The sequence below is a fragment of the Rhinolophus sinicus genome, chromosome 3 (assembly GCF_057876585.1).
Source record: "Rhinolophus sinicus isolate RSI-liver-muscle chromosome 3, RSI-T2T, whole genome shotgun sequence".
Classification (NCBI taxonomy): Eukaryota; Metazoa; Chordata; class Mammalia; order Chiroptera; family Rhinolophidae; genus Rhinolophus; species Rhinolophus sinicus.
Window position 1 is genome coordinate 65,030,597 of NC_142503.1, and position 18,496 is coordinate 65,049,092.

At 36.5% G+C, this 18,496-nt stretch overlaps 1 protein-coding gene and 1 long non-coding RNA gene across 2 annotated transcripts in view; both read left to right on the top strand.

Annotated features, from left to right (window-relative positions):
• LOC109445537 (uncharacterized) overlaps positions 1-18,496 on the top strand; it is a 214,402-nt gene that overhangs the window by 150,277 nt on the left and 45,629 nt on the right. The gene's annotated exons all lie outside the window — the stretch shown is intronic.
• On the top strand, positions 4,369-8,409 carry LOC148758503 (translationally-controlled tumor protein-like). The gene has a single exon (XM_088796648.1). It carries the CDS (start codon positions 7,731-7,733, stop codon positions 8,223-8,225), a length of 495 nt encoding a protein of 164 aa, XP_088652774.1. The 5' UTR covers positions 4,369-7,730; the 3' UTR covers positions 8,226-8,409.

The following is an 18,496-nucleotide window of genomic DNA, read 5'->3' on the forward strand; positions in this document are numbered from 1 at the left end:
TTCAGATGAATAAAAGCTGAGAGAATTCATCGCCAGCAGACCTATAATATAAGAAATGCTTGAGGAAGTTATTTTTCAAGATGCAACAAAATAATACTAGATTGAAACTTTATGGTAAAGAAAAAAAAGGGAAGAACCAGAAATGGTAACTATATGGGTGAATCCAAAAATCTTTAGCACTAGAAAGAAATGAGCTACCAAGCCATGAAAAGACATGGAGGAAAGTTAAATGTATATTACTACATGAAAAAAGCCAACATGAAAACACCACATACTATATGATACTAACTATGTGACATTCTGGAAAAGGCAAAACTATGAAAACAGTAAAAAGATTAGTGATTGCCAAGAGTTGGTGGGGGAGGGGAAAGGCTGAGGAGGCAGAACACAGGATTTTTAGGGTAGTGAAAATACCCTGTATGATGCTATAATATCCTATTGTCTGGATGTACCAGAGTTTATTTTTCTATTTACCTACTGAAAGACATCTTGGTTGCTTCCAAGTTTTGGCACTTATGAATAAAGCTGCTACAAACATCTGTGTGCAGGTTTTTGTGTGGATGTAAGTTTTCATCTCCTTTGGGTAAATACTAAGGAGCACGATTGCTAAATCAAATGGTAAGAGTATAGTTAGTTTTGTAAGAAACTGCCAAACTGCCTTCTACTTCTATTATTAGATTTTGATATAACGCACACACACAAAATGATTGACAACTCAGACCATTTTGATGTATCATTATAGTTCCTGGAAGTATTTTAAGAAATTAAGATTGTGAACTTATCACCCTCGTGAAAAATATAGCAGTTGAAAAAAATTCTGATGATGTGTGTTTGTCATAGTACTTTATTATTGTGATTATGAAGCAAAACAGTTTGAGTGTAAAATGCCGATGATATTTGTGACACTTATTCAATAATTGAATTAGTGTCATTCAATTCAACTTTGTCATTTACAGAGTTTACTATCTCTGAAGGATGAGGTAGCTCCATACAGAAATTTAATGCCCAGATGCATAAGGGGTTTGTTAATTCAGATATTGGCTGAGCCAATATATAGGTTATTCTTAAAATGGTATGTTTGTCCCATATGTTTTCTCCAAAGCATTGAATTATCAAGGGTTAGTTTCATTCATGAGGACAACAGGGACCTGAGGTGGATTTCAGTGGTGAAAGCTATTTGTAGAAAGGCCAAACACCACTCTAACACATACTAACATGGTATATTTGTGTAGGTGTGGGACATACTTCAAATTAGCAATTTTTAAAATAAGTATAGAACTCAAGGTTCTATGAATGTCTGTCCTCCACTATTCTGATCTTGGAATCTTGAAAACATTTAGGTTAAGGCTTGTGAAAAACAATAGATCAATAATTGTACTGTTTAGAATTTTGAAAAAAAAAAAAGAAAAAAAAAAAAAGAATTTTGTTCATACTTCTCTGTTCATATAACTTTAGATTATTAACAACCAAAAGGTGAAAAACTGTGGGAAACATTGGGCCTTACTGCTTACATCACTGTATTCTGCCCAGATGTGTGGATTAACAAAAGAAAGAGATGGATGATTTTCTGAGGAGAATTTGCTATTCCTTTTCTTGAACCTTTGTGTATAAACTTACTGTTACACCTCATTTTAGTCACTAGAATTCTATTTTGTTTGCTCTTTTGCCTCTTTCTAGAAGTGAAGTTGAAGCTCAAATGCTTCCATAAGGAATCCTCCTTGACGTTAGCAAGACTTGATGTAATTTGTAGGCTACTTCTGAGAACCAAACAGTTGTCTCCCTTATATTAACTGCATTTTTGGAAAATGGAATAGATTATTAATTATATTGTTTTAACACATACAGTACTTACAGAATATGCTCCATGTGTTTATAGAGCTTTAACATGTCTTCTTTACACCAAAAACATTGGGTTTTCATGTAAATATTTTATTACTATATATAACTAAATATGTATATGAGTAGAGTATTAAATATTTTTAATGATTGATTTCTTTTTTCTGTTTTCTGTTTATAAGCTTAACAAACATTAACATGTCTGTATAAATTTTATCATTTTCACTTTTGTGCATATGTGATGTTTATGGAAATATAAAACTAACCTAAATGTTGCATGGTAGTAAATTAAGTTTGTGCTAGATCAGTGATTATTCTGGACTTTTTCCTCTAGTTTTTCCAATTGTTGATTGATAATTAGTTTTGTTACTTATTAACTGTTGTACACACATATTATTTAAATATGACTCATTTTTTGGGGAATTAAGCCTAAGTATTATTTTGGTGGTAAAAAACAAACAAACAAAAAAAGCAAGTACTATAAATTGCAAGTACACAAAATAATAGTAAATTCAAGTGGATTTTAAAAACTTAAACATGGAATGCTTTATCTATTTCATTTGTTATAATATTCACTACATTGGGCCATGTTGGTCTTCTGTTAGACAGTAAGCTGCTTGGCAGGAGGGACCCATCTCTTTCATTTTTGTATCACCGACACTTAATGCGTCTCCTTGTGCACATCAAAAACTCAGAAATAGTTGTCAAATGAATAAGACACTATTCTGAATGAATTATGAATTACTTGTTTGTTGCAGTGTATTTGTATGGAGAAACAAAGTTAAGTGTGTTGTTTTTGTAATTTCTTAGGAACTTTGTACATTTGTGCTATGCTGGATGTTTTCTTTTTGCCCCATTGGGTTTACTCTCTACCCTTCTCCACCTTGCTCTTTGTCCTGGAAGGCTGAACTGAATGAACACATTAACAGGGTTCCAGCTCTCTTGCCTCTGGTTGGACTTGGCCCATGGAGAGCTGTGGCAAGAGAGCAAGCACAGTGAGGGCAGAGTGAGGTTGGTGTGTTTATTCCCTCGGCTTCTCCTAGGTCACCTGGTGTTGCTGTTACCTCCACATCATGCACCTGCAAGTCCCTCCTTCTTTCCAAACATGTCATTCTACATGACTCTCCTGTCTGGTCCAGGAAACCTCTCTCTTCTCTGATCATCCCTTCGGGCTTGGCTGCTGGTCGCCCTGGGTTCCTCCTCTATCCCGTTAGTGGATAGTCCTTTTGAAAATAAACTCTCCTTGAATTGCAGTAATTTGTGCTGTCTGGTTTCCATTGGAACCTTGACAGATACATGCTTCTTACTGTGATTTTGTTTTAAAGTTGTATTCTTTTGTTAAATGCTCCATTAGCAGAACTTAATTTCCACAAAATCAACCGCAATCTGCCAATTTGGTATAACGAAGTCCTTTTTGAGGTTGTAAAGCAAGTTTATCAATCTTTCGAAGACAATCATGTCAGTCTGTGTACTGTGCCACAAAATAAATGACAGACCATCTAAAATTAATGTATTCATTAATTCAGAAAACTACTGATACACACTGTGTGCCAGGAGTTATAGATACACAGATGAAGAAAACCCAGCTTCTAACTTCAAAATATTCACAATGTAAGGTGGAAGACTGATACACCAATAAATAAAAACTGTATACAGATACATATTATCTTTTAGATACATATAAATACTATGGTAATACAACACAGATTTTAACTAGGGAACTTCTATAATAAAAAGGTTTTCAGATTTAAGTTTTTCACATATACTTACTGTATGTTGGGCACTATTAAGTGCTCTACAGATTTTGACTCCGTTAATCCTCCTTTCACTCTTATGAACTTAGTGCTATTAATTACCCATTGTAGATATGAGCAAACGGAGGCACAGGGAAATTAAGGAACTTGCCTAAACTAGTATTATTGCTAATTGATAAAGCTAATTAACATATAGACTCAAATCCAGGCAATATTGTTCTAGAGCTGATGCTCTTCATCACTGTGCTGTACTAAGGCTTTCATAGAGTCCTACCCGCTCCTTTCTATCCATCCTAATTCATTCCATCCTGTGCAAGAAGAAATACATCACTGATTGGTGGGTTTGACGTAAGGATCGGAGTTTGTGTGAGTCACCCTTCTCTCTTCCCTTTGGTTATATGTCTATCAAGAGGAAGGATACAATTTCATTTTCTCTTTGATGTGAGGGAGGTTTGGTAGAGCAGGTACCTCTTCTGATAGTGTGGGCTGAGATTGTCCCCCTGTACCAATAGGGTAACTAATTCAGGGGATGCAAACCTGCTGTTGCTGTGGACCTAAGCCACGTATCTAGAATCAATGTCATCAGGAATAAATATATTGGTGCATCTGTTTGCCTATTGTATCTCTCTCTCAATTCATACAGGGAAATGAGGGAGGATATATATATATATATATATATATATATATATATATATATATATATATATATATATCTTCTCAAGCATCAATAGCCTTCAGATGAGAGAGGGCATTCCAGGCAGAGGCATGAAATGGCTTGGCACATTTGGGCATTATGTCAGGTTGGTCTGTCCTTTTCTTCATAGTTCATTACAGTTGAGGATCAGACCGAGATAAAAATTGTATTTTTAAACTGACTTTTGTATTTTGCAGCATGTGTTTTATAAATTTAACATGCAGGGAGTCACTGGCAGAGGCTACTTTTAGGAGAGGATAATACTAGAGAAAGAATTTAAGGAAAATAAGTAAGACGTAGTACCAAATGCAGCAGAGGGGTTGAGTAAGAAAGGACTGAAAGAGATCATTGGTATTGGCAGTAGGAAGATATTTGGTGATATTCTTAAAGACAGTTTCAGAGCTGGAAGCCTAATTATATAGTTTGAGCAATAAATGAGAGGTGAGAGAGAGAAGATGGAGGATGAACTTCTTTCAGGATGCTTACTTAGATGTGAAGAAGAGGAGAGAAAAACTGAAGGAGCTATAGGGAGATACAAGTAATTAGGGATTTTTGTTTGTTTTTCTATGAAAGATATTTGAAAGTAATTGTAGTCTATAAAGAAAGACAGCAGCAATGTTGAAAAGATTACTAAAGGAGAAAGAAAAAAACTAAACTTTAGATCAGCAAAGAAGGGCTGAGTCTTGAGCTGGAGGGACCTTTTCCCCTGTGGTCAGGAGAGAGGAGATGCACATGGTGTGGATGCCCTCCTGTGTCCGTTACTCAGTAATCATTACCTTGTCAGACTGTTTTCTGGTGCTGCCCAGCACTTGAAAACATTTGGGATGGAAATGGAATCTCTGTTGAAAGAATATGCACTATTATTTCTCACAATTTAAATCCGTGTTGGAAATCTCCCCTTGCTCACTGTCCAGGACTAAAACAAAAACAAAAACAAAACATGGCTCTGTGTTTTCTGGGGTTTTTCTTTCTCTTCAATTACAATGGTTTTAGACTGTGGTTGTCAAAGTGAGCATGAAGAGGAAGGCAAGCAGCAGGAGAGGGACCACTAGCATATACCCTTTGAAACTTTCGCCCAGTGGCTTCTGTAGTGGAGAACTATTGATTTAGAACCTTGCAAAATTAAAAATGTCCTTTTTTCACAAGCTAGGTCTAATTTTGTTGTATTCCCAACCCAAGGCAATGCTGAGTACCATTTTGGTGATATCTGTGATATTTTCAATTCTCTCTTGAGGTGAAATTCCTGAGAGGTCCTTGCATAGTTCACTTGGTTTTATGGGCAGAGAGACTTCCTACAACTCACTGCGATGACTTGAGGCAACTTCTTTGCTGGACACCATGTTCGGAACACTTTTCTAGAAACTCTGGGAGAATTGGTGGAGCCATGGTGACATCATGAGGCTCATTGAGTCTGGTTTCATGTGATGTGAGATCACTATCTTTTTGCCTCAGTTGGAGCATAGGTGGCAGGTTTATTTTTATTATCGCATAGAAGCGTAGACAGGAAATTGTTAGAATCTCCCAACAATGAGGCTCTGATCAAAGGATTCGTTAGGGGTTTCATTGTCTCTTACCTCAGTATATCTTATCCTCTAGAAAAGGGACACAAATGATTGTGCAGTTAAAGGAGAACAGAAAAGAGTTGCAGACTATTAATTCCATCTGCTTCACAGAAGGGTTACCTGGTGATATTGAAGAGATGTGAGGGGATTTTATATCGTATGGTTTTTAGATGTGCTTACAGACCTTTACTGATAATTCTCGCTGCTCCACTCAGCAGGCCATCTCTTCGTCACCGCCTTTTAGCTTGCCTATATGTATGGTATGCACAAGCACATAGAATGGAAAGTATTGCCCATGAGAGCTGGTATGAGACCAGCAAAATGGTAATTACTCAGGAATGGAATGGTATCCATTTTGTCCTTTTTCTTTACAATTGTGCCTTGTTTCTGTTTAAGAAGTTATTTGACAAATATCCCCTTGACTTGCTTTTAACACGAGGTATGTTTCTTAATCTGAAAAAATTAGTGGGGCTGAATCTGCTCTTTGCCAACGTTTCTTAACTCTGTCCTCATCTTCTCTGATCTCCATCTAAGTTGCTAGCATCCAAAGGCAAACAGGTGGCATGTGGATAAAATGATACCAGATTTAGTTTTGTATGTAACTTTATTTCAGTCATGTTTTCACATGATGGCTATTATATGTAGGCTTTGCACTCTGAAGAATTTCAGCATCTTCATTCCATGATCTTCTGGAAAAGGACCAATTTTTTTTCAGAAAAAAGTGGTCTCTAGAGGATTTTAATTATTATGGCCACCTCTCTTCAATGATTGTAAGTATGTAATACTGTCATATTTAGCCATTAAACAACCTGGCACGTATGAGGGCCATATTTAAATTGAGAGAAAATCAGTAAAATTCATAGAACTAAATTTTTATGAAATTTTATAGTAACATCTTATTTCCTTGATTTTTTCAAACTTGAGTGGCTATTATGTGCCAGATATTTTATTCAGGGTTGCCAAATGAAGATATTCAAATAGCAAATAAAATGTTGATAATAAATAATTATTTTAGAAAATACTATCTGATTTTTCACAGCTGACTGACGTCTCCCTCCTTTTTTTTTCAAAGTGAGAATACCTAACTAGACAAAGCTGTGCTTCATGACTAATACATACACTCAGACAGGTATAAACTCACTTACATCCAAAGTCTCTTGAAGGAAGCCTTACGAAAAAGCTAAATATTTTCTGTGTTGGTAGTATTCTGCTGTCAGTCACAGACTTATTCTCAGGGAATGAATATTTTTCTCTGACTCCTGTAGATGTTCTTTTCTCTCATGTAAAACTTAAAGTGGAGGTTTCAGATGTCACTTTTTAGAATATTCCTAGTGTTTTAAAAATCAGTGTTGTGTAGACACAAGTTGCAGTTGACACTTTGGCTCAATCAGAGAATCAACAGCACAAAGGAACCCATTTTACTTGTTCAATCTGAGACACTGCAAAAGGAAAAATTCCCTTCCTAGCCCCACTGTGAATCTGAGAACATGAAGTAGCTGTCGGAGGATGGAGGCTGCTTGTCTTCACTTAACAAATTGATGTCTCAGGATTATATAAATTTGCTTTTCTGCTAGAAAACAATTTTCAAAGTGATCTCTGTAGTAGGAAATCAGTTACAGAAATTCTACTTTATTATTCTTTCTCTTTGGTTAAAAGCAGAAACACTTAGCAAGAGCCCATGAATAATGTGACTATATTCACATTTTCTTTACTTAGCCTTCATTTATTTCAACAAGAACCGACTTAACCTTTAACATTTTACTTCTGCTTTTCTGTCCCCCCCCCTCCCCCGAGAACTTCTCTGGCTGCATCCCCCTCGCTCTGAGTTCCTGCTAAACCCACCGTCATCTTCTGGCAGCTGTCGTGACCCGGACCTCCTCAGCCATGATGACATGTTTCTTCTCCGACATCTACAAGATCGGGGAGATGTCGGGCGGGCTGTGCCTGGAGGTGAAGGGGAAGGTGGTCAGTGGGACAGAGGGTAACACTGATGACTCACTCAGTGGTGGAAATGCCTCCGCTGAAGGCCCCAACGGCGAAGGTACCCAAAGCACAGTAATCCCTGGTGTTGATATTGTCATGAACCATCATTTGCAGGAAACCAGCTTCACAAAAGAAGCCTACAGGAAGTACATCAGAGATTACATGAAATCAATCAAAGGGACACTTGAAGAACAGAGACCAGAAAGAGTAAAACCTCCTATGACAGGTACTGCACAACTGATCAAGCACATCCTGTCTAATTTCAAAAACGACCAGTTCTTTATTGGTGAAAACATGAATCCAGAAGGCATGGTTGCACTGCTGGACTACGGTGAGGATGGTGTGACCCCACATATGATTTTCTTTAAGGATGGCTTACACGTAGAAAAATGTTAACAAATTTAGCAATTTGGATCTATCACCTGTCATCATCATAACTGGCTGCTGCTTTTCATCCCCACACCAGGGCTAGGACAGATGGGACTGATGTTATCTTGAGCTCTTCATTTATTTTGACCTTAATTTATTTGGAGTGGAGGCATTACTTTTAAGAAAAACATGTCATGTGGGTTGTTTAAAAATAAAATGCATTTAAACTCATTTGAGAGTATGCCTCTCAGTTTAATACATATTTAAATTCATCCTGTGCAGTGTTCATGGAGAAGCTAGAGCCTGGTAGACCATTACTATAAAGCGTAAGACTGCCTTCAGGTAACTTCTACAGTCAAAACTACTTCTGGGACTGGAATATAGAAAACAAGGATCAAAAATCTTAGTTTGGAGCTGAAGTGAAGGGAATGACCATGCTCACAGCATAGCCGACATTTGAAGTTGGATTCCTTAGACACTTCATCACCTACAAACAAAGTAGTTAACTCTGGGAGAGGTTACCAAAGGAATAAAATGAGACTAATACAGTTGGAAGCAAAACCAAACCAAAACAAAAAGCTTTATTTCCAGTCTCTCTTTTTCTAAGAATACACACTTTCCTCCATTCTGACTGTAGGCCCCTCTTTGCCAATTGAATATTTCTACACCGGCTTGCCAGGTCATGTTGCCTGAATCTTGAAATTATTCAGAGGAATAAGACATCTACAAAACTCTTTCAGCTCCATGATTTCTGGGTATTGGAATGCCATATTGAAAGATTCTTAAACCAGGAAGCACTTAGCATTCTCCCATTTGCTATCAAAATAATTAACTTGCATTACTTAAACATTGTGTTTTTACCCTTATTTATTGCAGGGGATAAAAATGTCTTTGAGAGATGAAGCACCTTTCATTGTTATTCCATTAACATTTCAACAATTAGTATTAGTTACTTGCAAACACTGATTGGTTTGTTTGTTTTGTATCAGCAAAATGTAAATCCTATGCTTTCTAGAAGCTTTGAGATTAGTTTCACAATTCACTATTATGGGTGTTTTTGGCAGATACAGGCTCTAAACAGCCAGAGGTAATATTTGAACATGGTTTACTATGCTTTTTAAAAAGTTCATGTTTATGTAAATAGTTAGACCATGCCTTTGCGAATATAGCAAAATTGAAGTGACAATACTGATTCAAAGCTGAGTTAGTTGTGGGATGTATTTGGTTTATTTTATGTTGACTTTATTAGGTCCCTAGCTGTACAAAACATTAGTACTCCCAACACTGGATGCAGTCTTGAGCACAGTTATTTCTATCTAATGTACAATGTACCCACATGAGCATTCCCATTTTCTTGAATTCCCAATAAATCATCCCTCACGTGATGATTTCCTAGCATGAGGCAGCTCAAAAAGACAAAATTTTACAACTAACAATATCCCATAGATTGGCAAATATTGGAAATAATATCTATTCCCATTTTTATATCCCCCACAAGAAAAGTCACATCAGTGTGAAAAGAATGATGTTGGAATGAGTCAGTGGCCATTCAAAAAAACTGGTTCCATTCTTCACACCAGAATATATTATAAATGGATCAATATTTACATTATAATATGATACCGTAAAAATACCAGAAACATGTTATACTTGGTGTAAGAAAAGCTTCACTAACAATATAAAATTCAGAAGACAAAAGTAAATGGATAATTCTTATATTTAAATAAAAATTTTTGTATGGAAAAAAACTGCCATAAGCAAATTTAAAATACAAATAACAAAAATAAGAAATTATTTGTAAATCATACAACCAGAATATCAACAACCCAAAAGAAATTAAGATTAAGAAAATCAATCACCAAATAGCAAAACGGGCAAAGGGTACTTCACAGATAAAAGAATACAAACGCTCTTAAAAAATCTGAAAAAGACTAACTTCACTCATAATAAGATATAAGCAGTCAAATAAGACTAAAATTACATCTTGTCACTTATAAGCTAGGCAAAGTCACAGAAGTTTGATAATACACTATGTTGTTAAGGGAAAGTGAGGAACCAAGCATTTTCATTCTTTGCTGTCATAATGCAAGATTGTGCAATTCCCACAGAGGGAAATCTGGCATATTTATTAAAATTACTAGTGCATAGACCCTTAACTTAGCTATTCAACTTCTGGAAACTTATCTTATAGACATACTCATGTTTACATGGGATGAAGTATATGTAAATATGTTAACTGTGGTGATAATGAAAGATTGCAGACAACCTAATTGTCCATCAGCTGTGTGGACTGTTTTGAATAAATAAATGTGTACTGGTTTAAGTAAATTCCATTATAGCCAAATAGTGGCAGATTATGCAGTAGTGAAAAGAATGAAACGACCCGTTATGGACTATTATGGAAAGACCATCAAGATATATTAGGTTGGTGCAAAAGAAATTGCGGTTTAAAAGGTTAATAATAATTGCAAAAACCACAATTACGTTTGCACCAACCTAATATTAAGCAAAAATAGCAAAGTGAAGAACTGATTATAGTAGTTCACCACTTTGGCAATGAAAAAAAGTTGTGTGTGTGTGTGTGTGTGTGCGCGTGTGCACCTCCGCATGTGCGTGCAAGTATATACATGCATAAGATTTCTGGAAGAATACTCCTAGCTAAAACCTAAGTATACTGTAGCATCTGAGGATGGGAACTGGGTAGACTAGAGGTCAGAAGATTCTATTTTATACTTTTTAAATTTTGAATTGTAAAATGTTTCTTACTTAAAAATTAAATTGAACACACATACCACATATATACTCCCAGAAATATAGAAACTCAATACACTCAACTTTTAAAACTCTTATGTTTAAGTCTAGTTCCATGTTTGTAATAGATGAGTCTCAAGTTTCAGATGACTATGAGGTTTAGAAAATCCTGCCAAGATAATTAGTAATTCATCAAAAATAAACACAAACAATGTATCTAAGGAAATCTTTATGCATTCTTACATATGTTAAAACGGTTCTAATAAATACTACTACATTCATTTAACACAGAGTTTTAACCTGGCATATCCTCACCAAGAGAAAGCTAAAGAGGATTAACAAAAGTAGCTGTCATGAGGAGCTGGATAGTGTGGTCTAAGGTGACATGGAGGAGTGTTAGGTGTGCAGGTACATCCCAGATTCCACACCTGGAGGCAGATTAGGACTCAGAACCCGAGGAGTCGTTCCTGGATTTTCCTTTACCTAACTATCTAATCCTGGGCATTTCATTTCACTGCTCTGAAACTCAGTTAAAGTGATGATAAAAGATAACCTTGAGATCCTCTCAAGAATTTAATATTTGGTTATTCTGATCTAAATAATTGTTCTATCACTTTTTACTATTCCAGTGTTATGATTGAAGCATCTTTTATACTGTGATAGATTGTACAAAATATACTGTGTTTCCCTGAAAATAAGACTGGGTCTTATGTTAATTTTTGCTCCAAAAGACACATTAGGGCTTATGTTCAGGGGATGTCATCCTGAAAAATCATGCTGGGGCTTATTTTCCAGTTAGGTCTTATTTTTTTTGGGAAACATGGTAGTAAACACCATAAAAGTTAATAGAGGTTTATTTCAACTCTCTTAATGAAGCATAGAATTAGCTCTAATGACAATCTAATAGAGATACAAGATTTTTTTGTATTGAAATATAAGACTTTGCATGTTTAACATGTAAGTGCGATGTGTGATCTAGTATTTAGCATACATAGTAAGCTCTATAGGTTATAAAGACCATGAATGTTTGATGTTTCAATTTTCTGTTGGAGACAGCCTTACATTTTATCTTCCATGATTTGTTAACGATGGCATCAGAGAAATGGTGACACACAGGTGGTGTGGGGACAGAGCCCCAGAGAGCAGTTTCCAGGCTCTTGGCCTCATGTGGAAAGGTGCTAGCTTGGGTAGTAGATGGCCCTCGGCTGTGGCTAGTTGGCCGTCAGCTGTAGCCGGTTAGCCAATTGGCCACTGATATAACTGCCGCGGCTGTGGTGGAGTCGTCAGTCGGTTGGCAGAAAAGCGGACAGCAGGTCACACGTCATGTGAATCCAGCCTCCAGTGAGACTATAGTGGTATGACTCCCCTACCTATGGCTCCGTGGGTGTTCGTTTTAGGCCTCACCATGTCCTGTGTTCTTGTGTGGGGAGCGGGAGCTGAGACCCCGCTTGACGCCCCGCGTGACAACATGGTATTGCATTCTAAAGGGCTTGAATTTATTGTTTTGGCAATGAAAAGTCATTCGAGTTTTTAAAGTAGGTGAGTAATATGAATTTCAGATAGATCACCTGAGTATTGTAGAGTATGGACTTGGAAAATGGGAGACTGGAGGCAGCTAGAGCTATTAGGAAACTGTAATAGGAGGTAGACAAAGGGTGACGAATGCATGAACTAAGAGGTAAGATCAGACACTTGAAATGGACTGTCACTGTTAGTATGAATTCATTTTAACTACATGCTAGGAAGAATTTTTTTTAACTAAATCTTAGAGAGAATTCAATGGTATCTCAGAACAGCAGCATTTGAGTTCCCTCTTTCTCTTTTTGGCTTGCCAAAAGCTAAATGACTTATGCAGTTGTTCCTTTCAGGCTGTAATCTATCTTTAAAAGTTTGTCAATACTGGTCTGTGTTATTTGATTATTTTTTTTTTTTGGTGATAATGATCTGATAGAAATATATAATTTTGCGTATTTCCTGTAGTCTCTAAAACTATTGTAGACAATGTTAATTTTAGCATATGTAGTTAAAACAAAAAAAGAGAGTCTTAAGAGCAGGAGCAAGCTGAAGATGTGGTCATAGTGACTAGAGATTATGGTTAAGTAAGTAATAAATTCATTCAGTCGTGATGAGCTCCATTTGGCTGACCTGGCCACCAGCTTTCTCTTGCTTTTCCTGGATGACATACAAGCGTAAAGCTGCTTCAAAAGAAGGAAAAGGAGTACTTCTGATCCAAATTAAAAATATACATTTTAAGCAGTATTCTGAATTTTTTTATTAGATGAAATAGATAAAAGCTATTTATTAGACTCTATTGGATAGCCCAGCAACCAGAATGTTACGCAAATTATTTGCCTAGACCTCTAAGACCTATACAATTCAATTGGGTTGAAAATGTTTTCCCAATTGGAAGCTTGTTCTTTGGCTTGATTTCAGGTGCAAGCAACATTCCTACAATTAGTGGAACTATAAAAACAGTTTAAGCATTTAAAATTGTTTCCATCAGTTCTAGTTTACAGTACATATTCATCATAGTATTTCTTTTTAGGGAGTTATTAAGTTAGTTTATGAAGGTTATGGATTTGAACTTTAGCTAAACTTTTTTTTTTTTTTTTTTTTTTTTTTTTTGCACTTGATGCCAAAAACGTGTTTCTGAATCCTCTTTCTTTGTGCTCCTGCTGGTTGTAAAGGGTCATTGTGTTTCTGAGTTGAGCATTTCCTCCCCAACATTGGTAGTCCCTAAGAGAGAAAGAATAACAATATTTGAACATCAGAGACAGTTTTGCTTCCTTTTTTCCACCCTTTCTTTCCCATCTGTGCAATGTTGTACCCTTTGCTTGATTGACATTAAAATAAACACACACACACACACACACATACACGCACTTAAAGATCTTTTCCTGTTGTATACCCTTTGATATTTTAGCTAGGAGTGATTGAGTCGTTCAGCACCCTGGCCTTCAAACGTGAAGGTGGCTTATTTACTCATGGGAACTCGAACCCACTTATGCCACCAGAGCTAAACATTTGCTCAAAATATCAAGCATTATTTTTTCTCAATACCAACTATACCCTCATTTCAAAATTAAGTTGAACCTATGGGTTAAAAATAGAATCCAATAAAATTACACTCTGTAAAAAAATGAATTTGTCTTGGTTCTTTTAGGAGTTATTTTACCTCAGGGTCTCTGTGGACATCACTGTGTGCACTGTGGCAGGGTGAGTTAAGGGAGACAGCACTGCATCTCTACTTAGCCTATAGAGAAGCGATGATAACTTCTTATGTCCTTTATGGTTTGCATATCATTTATAATAATTGAGGTTGAAAGTAAGTTAAAAACTTCAACTCAAAGTGGTTAAAAACAAGGACTTTTTTCCATTTAACTATAAGTCCAAAAGTTGGGAAGGTTCCAGACATGATGTGATTAGCAGTTAAATTATGTCATTTAAACAGTCCAGGTTAATCTTCTTTCTCCATTCTGTCACCCTCAGGGTCCACTTCATGTTAGCGTGAATTCCTCTCTTTATAGTTGCAAGATAGCTACCAGTGGTCATTGAGTCCAGATGCTTCCTTGTTAATGTCCAGCAGGAGGGAGAGTAAGTTTTCGTTTCCAAAATGTCTGTGCAACCTTCTTTATGCCATTAACCCAAATTTGCTTAGCACTGCTCATCTCTGAATCAGCAGAATGGATGCTGGTGAGTCCCATTGTTTACTACAGTGGGAGAATCTTCATGAAGGAAGGGTATCTAGAACATTTAAATAGGGACTCAGCAAAAGCCAAGGAATAACAAGGGGAACATATATATCGGGGTGCCAGAAATATGTATACAAGTGGGCACTTTTGTCAACGTTGCTCAAGCAGTTGTTCGGCGTAATCAGAAGTGTCTGGAGTCTGATGGTAACCACTCTGTGTACCTCTTGTCATTGCAGAAGTCAAAAGTGACTTGTATTCCTCTTTTGTTACTGGTATATATTGACTATTAAAATTTTAATAAAGTTTTTTCCTTTCTTAAATTGTGTATGCATGTTTTGGCACCCTCTGTATATATAGATAGATAGAGGGTGTCAAAAATATGTATACACATTTTAAGAAAGGAAGAAACTGTATTAAAATTGCAATGTGCAATATATACCAATAACAAAAGATGAATACGAGTCATGTGTATACATTTATTTGGCACCCCTGAGATACACACACATGCACACACACACCAGATATTCTGGCTTAACACGTTGCATACGGATCACGAGAATCTTCACTAGGGATTTAAACCCCGCCGTATGCAATGTGTTAATAATTTGCTTTAATTATCTTTAGCTTGGAGTACCTGAGAAGATTCTTTGCTGAACAGATCCCACTACTGACATCATACACAAGGCAATCGGTCAATTCTGAATAAAATCAAACCCATATTCTTTTGGGTTAGAATAGGTAATATCAGCAGACAATAGCTTGAACTACTGACTCTACCTGCCCCTTTTTATGTGGTAATAGATTTAATTTTATTAAGGGATTCAGCAAGTATACTTTCAAAGTCCAGGAATATTTGGACACCAGTGTGTATATAACTCTGTGTGTGTGTGTGTGTGTGTGTGTTGTGTATACATGCACACAAAGAAAGAATTGAGGAGAGAAAGAAAAATCATTGGCATCCTGTAATTTGTCATTTGTCACACTGGCATTGAAATGTATATTTTGGGTGTTACATGGTCTCATTTTATAACTCTGAAAAATATCAGGGTACATTGGAGACATAATAACTATGGTTCCAAAGCATTTTATCATAATAAATAACCCATAGTAAATTGATTACATATAATGTTTTTCCACCGGATGGGAATGAGATTGAATCATAGCCATGAAACACTGCATCTGTTTTATACAAATAAATATGCAATACTTTAGGTTCAATGAAATAGAGTCCCATAAGAAAAAAAAACCCCACACTATTTTAAATGACTCGATGGTAAAGCCATATAAAAATTTCACAAAATAGCTTTAATTCTTGGAGAACTTTAATGCATGAATATACTTAAAATTAACCTGTGTGCTAGCTTTATTTGAACAATTGCTATTATCCAAATAAAAGCATAACTTTTTAGCAATAGTAACAGCTTTTAGAAATACAAAACATGTCGTCAAAAAAATGAGCCACTGGTTGTGTTGCACACTCTTGAAATGTTAAATGCATAAATGATTATTGGACTCATTGAAAATACTCTCCCTCAACACCATCTGTTGTATTCCTTTGAGATGCTCTAAAAAGTACCACAGATTGGGTGGCTTTACAAACAACAGAAATTATTTTTGGACAGTTCTGGAGGCTGCAAAGTCCAACATCAAGAAGGTGGCAGATTCAATGTCTAGTGAGAGCCAGCTTCCTGGTTCATATGAGGCACTTTTTTTGTTCAGTCCTCCCCTGGGGAAAGGGGCTGGGAAGCTCTGTGGGTCTCTTATAAGAGCACTGATCCTCATTCAGGTGCAGTGAAAGAAATATAACAACGTGATCTCAGGGAGTAACGGGCAGAGGCTGGCCGATTAGACCACTGCTGTCACTTCTTCACTGAGGAATTTGTGCTCGTCCTGAAGCTAAGCCGTAGCTCTCATTAGCAAGTAGGAAAAAGGGCCTGATCAGACATCTTGTCTAGATGTGTATTTCAGGCACCTAGCACATCGATCAATGGGAAAGTATGCATTTTCGCTAATACTCAAAGAAAACAAAATCAGAATTCACAGATTTTGCCTCTTAAATCAGGAACAAACAAGTAAGAAAATATACCCTGCGTGGTTAAGGACACAGTGAGACTAGTGCGTTCATTCGAGCAGGGGTCAAGAGCATAAACATCTAGACCCCTTTTAGCTCTTAAGTTCCTCTCTGAGTACCCATGTTGAGGAAGAAATAGAAAGTATGGAAAAATGTATCTGCAGGAAGATGTTTATTTTAGCATTGTTTATATTTGTGGAAAATTTGAAACAACTTAAATGTTTTATTTTATTGGGTGTTATTAAGTAAATTTTGGAGAATCTTATAAATATGCATCACTGAAATGATGATTATAAGGGTTATATAAAAACACTAAGCAGCAATGAAAAAGAAGTAAACAAAAAATCAGGTGAGAAACTATTAAAGCCAGAATAATATGTAATAAGGGTGAATTTGTATCTATCTATCTATCTATCTGTCTGTCTGTCTGTCTGTCTGTCTATCTATCTAACTATCTATCTTGTTTACATTTTCCTTCCTTTTTTTTTTAAAGAAGGGCACAGCTCAAAGTGGCCCATGTGGGGATCGAACCGACAAACCTTGCTTGGTATTAGGAGCACCGCTCTCTAACCAACTGAACTAACCGGCTGCCCACATTTGTATTTTTTAATTCTTTTATTACTTGACTAGCAAGTTACAGTGGAAGTCAAATCTTCCATTTTTCTATCCTAAAACCTAATTTAGTTGATAGTGAGTCAACGTGCATGTGATATGGATAATTTTTGACTTTCTGTCTTCTGCTTTTCCCAGCTCCTTACGTAGGCCCTACTGATACCCTTCTACCCTTCTCCTGTTATTCCAGCTAGTGTTCAAAATTAAAGGATTCTAACCCCTCAACCTTACCAATGGGTTTTGAAATTAGGCCTCCTTAGCATCCATGTCCAAGCCACAGCTGATATATTTCTGAAATCCTCATCCTAAACCCCAGGTCTCTTTAGTAAGCAAAACTTTGATCCCCATGATTTTCACCCCCCGTGTTATTCCTGCGGTTCTATTACATGATATGGCAAAAGGAGCTTTAGCAGATATAATTAAGATTATGAATCAGATGACCTTAAAATAAGGAAAATATCCCAGACTATCCAGGGAATCCAATATCATTCAAAATCTATGCTTATTAAAAGCAGAAGAGGAAAACAGAGAGATTCAATGCATGGGAAGGACTCCACACACTTGCTGGCTTTGAAAATAGAGGGGACTACAAGCTGAAGAATGGGCAGCTTTTAGAAGCTGAAAACAATGCCCAGATGGCAAACCATCAAGGGAGCATGGACCTGTGTCCTAAAATTGCAAACCCCTTAATTCTGCCAACAGCATGAATGAGCCTGGAAGCTTATTCTCCTCCCCAGTGTGTCCAGATATGAGTCCAGGCTGGCTGACACCTTGACTTTAGCCTTGTGAGAACCTAAGCAGAGAACCCATTGGAGGCCTATTGGTCAGACTTCTGACATAAGGAAACTGTGAGAAAATAACTGGGTATTATTTTAAGCTGCTGGGTTTGTGGGAATTTATGACAGTGATAGAGTCTCCTACAATGCTAACCAGATATGAATGGTTTCTACCTTCTGGGTCAGCATGCTATAGGCAAGGCTCTCTTGGTCTTAATAGGGTATTCTACTCATTTCTAAGTTATCCAACTATTTATTATCTGAGTTACTGCAGTCATAATGTTGATTGATGACACTTCATAAAAATTATTCCCTGATAACTCAAGCACATGAAAACTTAATCACCTCTCTTCATGAAGTACTAATTACTGTGTTTTCCCAAAAATAAGACCTAGC